The 6,131-nt window shown below is 33.7% G+C and overlaps 1 protein-coding gene across 1 annotated transcript; it reads left to right on the top strand.

The window, feature by feature from the left end:
- The first annotated feature begins 2,128 nt into the window (after positions 1 to 2,128).
- Positions 2,129 to 4,152, top strand: LOC123555474 (D(2) dopamine receptor-like). Its single transcript, XM_045346085.2, has 2 exons — positions 2,129 to 2,216; positions 2,438 to 4,152. Exons 1-2 carry the CDS (start codon positions 2,163 to 2,165, stop codon positions 3,734 to 3,736), a joined length of 1,353 nt encoding a protein of 450 aa, XP_045202020.2. The 5' UTR covers positions 2,129 to 2,162; the 3' UTR covers positions 3,737 to 4,152.
- The last annotated feature ends 1,979 nt before the right edge of the window (positions 4,153 to 6,131 follow it).

The raw sequence follows: 6,131 nt of genomic DNA, 5'->3' as shown, positions 1-6,131 counted from the left end.
TTATTAAGCTAAGCTGGAATTTACACACAATGTTATGTGCAATATATCACACAACATAATAGTAAATAATATATAAAAAAAAACAACAAGAAAAACTCTTCAAAATATACTTTGAGAAATGACATTTAAATTAAATGACTTATCACAAAGTTTTAACCATGCAGTTATTTCTGTTTTTTAACTAGTGTCATACCGGTGCATATATAAATACCTGGTACATGTAGGATTATCATTTGTGTCTATCACTATATCTACACTTTGAGAAACTACAGTAATACCGCCCCGAAGTCTTTAATAGACATGCCAAATAATGTTGATTATCAATTTATAAAAATTCTTTGCCTACATGACACGGACAATGTATATTCTGAAACCAATAAATTGAAAGGAGATTTCGGACAAAGTCTATAAAATATTGTCCTACAATAAAAGTCACGTCCACAAAAGTATTCACTCGGTTACTAAATATAATCTCTTAATCATCACAAAGGCGAATGTATCAGAGATATTAAGACATCACTAATTCGATTACACAGAGATAAAAAGGCATACTGTACTGTATCATACATTTTACTTCCAAGATACACAGTATCTGTTCTGTGTGTTGATTTTTAAAGCGGCTTGTTGTAGTAATAAATTTACCAGAAGCCCGTGCAAAAATGTGCGGCTGAATGATATTATATTTGACGGTAGAAATATTCAAAAACAACACAGTTTTATGAATCAAAATTAGGACTGCATATTAATATAATCATATGATAGTTTCATATATAATTATATGTCTCCATGTGTTCATACATTTCATGCTGGAATAAATCTAGGACCAAGTACGCATATGAAATGTTGCCACTGTGTTTATCTCATGAAAAAGGCATACACATGTTATTATATATATATTGCATCACTATAAGTAAAGTATGCCATGAATATTTAAAGGCATCCCATGCTGATCTTTCTCCAAAGTATCTTATGTTTAGGATATTTACTTTAAATGTTGAAAATACCGAATGTAATTTTACTAAGTATAAAAATCAAAAGTTTATATAGAACTACAATACTAATTTTGCAATGTATGCCAATTAAAATTGTGTATCAATGTGTATATAGATGATGACTCTCCTGGTTATTTAAGAGGCCAGTACTTTTTCTTACCGTGGAAGAAGAATTACCGGCACCTTGCACTTTCAATAACAGGAGCTGTACAATATTAATAGGACATGCACCCCCGAATCTCCCCTCTCTCTCTCTCTCTCTCTCCCTCCCTCTCTCTCTCTCTCTCTCTCTCTCTCTCTCTCTCTCTCTCTCTCTCTCATCGTGTGCGTGCGTGCGTGCGTGCGCTCGCGTGTGTGTGCGTGTGGGTGTGTCCTTCTGATCATATCGTTCCCTATCTGCACAGCTGGAGGACGAATTGGTGTGCTAAAGGAGGCTCTAGTAGGCATAAATATGAAAAGTTAATGCACACAAATAAAATTTTATCTTTATAAATCGCTGGTTCATAGTTCATGCTTTTATGACAGATCTGTCTTCAACGCTTGGCTAAAAAGTCAAAACGGTTGAATTTCATTTCTGATGTTACGCAATAAGCCACTTGATGAATGGCCTGCCTGTCAATTCTGAAAAAAAATATTGTCCCTCTGTCCTTTTGACCTCAAGCACTAGTTTTGACTTTTGACCAACACGCCATTCAATAAATGTATATTATTACATGTCGTTCTATATATATCGCCGGTTTATAGTTTGTTCAACACAATTCTAGGCTAATACAATAAGTTATAAGTAAACAAAAAATAAAATAAGCTGCGAAGATTTATTTCTGATGTCATGGTATAGAACTAATACACATTCTTTCGAACTAGGGCAATAGTTTTTCTTATTGACCAGCAATAAGTGCATTATGAAAAATATATATTACCAAATAAGTCATAGACTATCTTATATCAAATTTTATTGATTTCTAAGAAGTATTAAATGAATAACTGGTCTCAGTCATCGAACTATTACAAAGCTATTTCTTTTAACAATCGGTTTCAATTTTGTCACTCAAGGAAATATAAATCGCTTTTAAGCCGGAAAATTATTGGGAGATAAAAGAATTTTAATGTAATATATCTAATGTAGTATAGTCTTATAAACACATCCGTATAAAACTGATAGATGCTCTGATGCTCTGTCCTCCGTATTCTTGGTGCATATCGTATCAGCCTGGTAAAATCAAGGTAATTATTTGATAATTTACATTTTTAACCTCTGTCTTTATGTTTTTAAATAAAATCGGTTGACAATTTTAGTACTTGGGCTATTTTAGTCTTGTATAATATATTGCAGATTGGATTTACAATTTTTAAAAAAGTTGGCGCTTATGTTTAGTGTTTGTAAAAAGATTTCGACTAAACGTTTAGATAAGTTGAAAACAATTATGATCTCTTTCATATTTCAGATGGAAGACTCGAAGAATTACGAAAATGATCTACTTCACGAAAGGCAGGACGAAATTTTCATGAGACTGTTTCCTGTAGTTGTCTACATTGCGGTTCTAGCCTTTGTGGGTCTCATTGGCAACGTATTGGCGATGATTTTTTACACGTTAGAGTCAAAACGAACCACGACTGTCAACTTGATTATAGTACTTTCAATAGTTGACTTTAATGTATGTGTGTTTTTAATTCCGAAACTTGTTGAAATGATCGTTAATATTGGACATAGTCAAAGGTTTCTTTGCAAGATAACACAGTTTGTCAGTCTGTGGGCAATTGCAACATCTTGTTTCTTATTATGGATAATTTCGATAGAAAGACACAGAAAAATCTGTAAACCATATGCTAAACAGATTACAATTCCTGCTGTAAAATATATAGTAGCTGGTATTGTCATCTTTTCCTTAGTTCTGGCAATTAGAAATTTGATAATCTATGACATTGTCGTCTTGGAAATTCCTGCTTCGAAGATCAACAGGACAATAATTGGATATTTTTGTACAGTCACGGATGATCCAAATTTAAAGTTCATAGCGTCATTTTTCTATGCACTGGATTTTCTCTTGGTCTTGATGAATTGGATCACCATCATTGTGGCCTATTCGAGTGCAGTCTTTACCATACTAAAGCGCAGAATCAAAAGGAGCCGGGGATCACAAAAGATCCAACAGAACATTAAATGTGAGGACACCACCATTAAGAATGGAAATAGTTTCTGGCATATCCCACATAACAAAAATATATCTGGAGAAGAGTATACGGAAACTTCATATGGAAATGATGACGCTTTAACAAATTCTTCCCTAGACGGAACACACCAGCCACCTCTAGACGGAACACACCAGTCACCTCTAGACGGAACACACCAGCCACCTCTAGACGGAACACACCAGCCACCGAGTGTACCCGCAGTTAATGAACGAGAAGTTTCTTTTGCTAGACCATCCAGACGAAATGGAAAATGCATAAGAAAGGCTAGTTTTAAAAATGTCGCTGTCAAAAGTGTCACAGAACGGAACCTTACCATAATGATGTTTGTGGCTTCAATGGTTTTTATTCTGAGTTTCACACCCTTCTTTGTGGTTAGAGTAATCATGAGAAACTTCCTTGGTAGAGGAATAGATTACGAGCTGAAAGCAGGAGTCCAGTTTGCGTTAAAACTACCATTTTTGAACAGTGTTTTCAATCCAGTCATTTACTGTATTTTCAATCCGAAATTTAGAAAATTCTTGAAACGTGTATTTTGCTGGAGCTGGCAATGAAACATTGGATTCATTTATGTAAAATTGTATAAAAATGTAGCTAATTTGATTCACAATTAAGTACCTGACAACAGTAAGCATGAAAAATAGTTGAAATTTTCAATCTGTCAGATGATTTTTAAAGTAAAGATGGCAGTTAAAACTTGTTAACAGTAACATATCTTACTACGGTATGTAATAACAAATACGAAGGATAATATACAAGTTTATTTCCGCACCAGTTAATGAAGTTTACACACAGTGTAATAAATGTAATCTTTATTTTTAAAGTGATTTGATATTATTTGCCTGGTTATACCTTTGTTGTGTGTGTAGTTTGCATTGTCTCATATCACTTGACTATTGCGAGGAATATGATTCGAATCGTAGTGTTTTCTAGATACACTTGAGATATTTCAATACATTTGTCACTATAGTTTCGTGTGTTTTTTCTGAATTATTATTAGTCAGTTAATATACAATACTAGACACAATGTAAGATAAACTGTGCATATCATATAAAACAGATTGAGACATTGCAAAAACAAACAAGGAAAAATATTTAACAGGGAATGCCAACTCACAGCACGCTGACGTGCATACGACCAATATGCACACACTAACACGCACGCACATACAAAGCAAACATACGAGGACGAAACGAACAAATCAAAGAGCACATTGGGGCACCGCCTTGAAACGGTCAGTGACAAAAACGCCACTGGGGAGCTTATTCCGATTTCCGTGAAAGTAAGAGTGAATATGAAAATTTCAGTTATAATACGAGAAATCAAAGCCATGGACTGAAGCATTTTGACCTGTTAAATTGCGTGTGAAGTGGGGCAGTGGTGTTTGGGTTAAATACGGAGTTGAATGTTAAAGGTATCATTTATTACGTAATTTAATATTATTACATTTTATAAATATAATCATGTTACAAAATCATGCCACTACGAAATAGATATTATATATTAGTATGTCTGGACATGTATCCTCGCATACAAAGACTTACAACTTTAGATTTGATATAACCCTTGCCAGAGGAAACTGGGAAAAATGCTTCGCAGATTTTCTTTTTTTTCTGACCTAGCTCCATTGGTTTGAAACCATTAAGATGAGGCTTTTCCAAATAAGAAGGTATTACTGGATTTCGAATATATTCTGTTAAGTACACGTAATACAAACTGTTCTTGTGTAACGAACTTCACTTGCTGGTACTGGCAGCTATGTTTGGACTGATTACTAGGTCTTAGCACACGCACTAGATTTGTTATTGCCGTATGAACAGTGTATTCACAACTTGTGAAACAACGCTGCAAAAGGTAAACAAGAAAAATTGTGACAATGTCTTATTGTACCTGAGATTTAAGTGATGTCGATATCATTTTTTTTAAGTATTTAATGCTAGAGACCCACCAGTAAAAATAATGAAAACCATAATATTTAAAAGTCATGTTATAAATATTTATACAAGCAAATGTGTTTCACACCCAAATTTTAATATGAACGACGTCACCCCATTCTACCAACAAACGTGATAATTTTATCATGTTTTCCAGATCGTCTGGTTGTACTGGTCTTAATATTACTATGCACAAAACACAAACACTGTTTTATTTGGAGCATTTTATAAACAAGAGCATGAACATATAATCATGTTCTTTATAAACAAATACAAATGTACTAATTACCATACACTACGCATATCGATTTCATTCAAATAACATCATCAGATAATCATCTTTTATGAAAAATGCATCATACACACAGTGACTGCACTTTACAGTCGTCAACCTAAATTCAATAGGCCAGATTAAAAAATCACTCCCGACTTTGGAAAGTACAAACTCTGGAAAACTGTACCTACCGTATATTGGTATTATCAAAATAACAAAGAGTAACAGCCTTTCGAAAAACTAGAGAAACCACTGTTGTTGTCTTAAGTATGCTCTACGTTATAATTCATCAAGTACATATCAACTTCGCCTAATCAATAATATAACCTAAAGAAGTTTCGAATTTGAATACAGTATATGTGAAACAATCGAAGCCAAGTGTAGAAATGATTATTAACCGCGTTACCCGTACAAATTACCGCCACGTATCATCTGATCAATCACTGATCACATGACCCAACACATCAGTGATTCGCATAAATATTTATGTGCTATATAACGAATACAGTCACTGACAAAAAGGAACAGTCCACATTCAAATACGCAAAGTCCCACAGCAGTATATATTAATGGATGTATAAATGATCAACATTTAAAGACGTGAACCCATAATAGTAAGATGCATTAGCCTGATACAGTCTTAAAGTTCACATTGTTTTGCACTGTGTTGAATTTTTAAACACCTTTTCCCGTGTCATTTCTTTTTACTTTGAATAATTTATGATATTTCCTCAAGTATC

The sequence above is a fragment of the Mercenaria mercenaria genome, chromosome 7 (genome assembly GCF_021730395.1).
Source record: "Mercenaria mercenaria strain notata chromosome 7, MADL_Memer_1, whole genome shotgun sequence".
Classification (NCBI taxonomy): domain Eukaryota; kingdom Metazoa; phylum Mollusca; class Bivalvia; order Venerida; family Veneridae; genus Mercenaria; species Mercenaria mercenaria.
Note: the sequence above shows the minus strand (reverse complement) of the source record. Positions and strands in the feature narration are given on the sequence as shown.

What these genes read in the sequence shown, in the direction of transcription:
- LOC123555474 (XM_045346085.2), top strand. Translation starts at nt 2,163, where the DNA reads ATGCTCTGTCCTCCGTATTCTTGGTGCATATCGTATCAGCCTGGTAAA. An exon ending in ATCAGCCTGGTAAAATCAAG is followed by an intron (nt 2,217 to 2,437) that starts GTAATTATTTGA and finishes TTCATATTTCAG; the next exon opens with ATGGAAGACTCGAAGAATTA.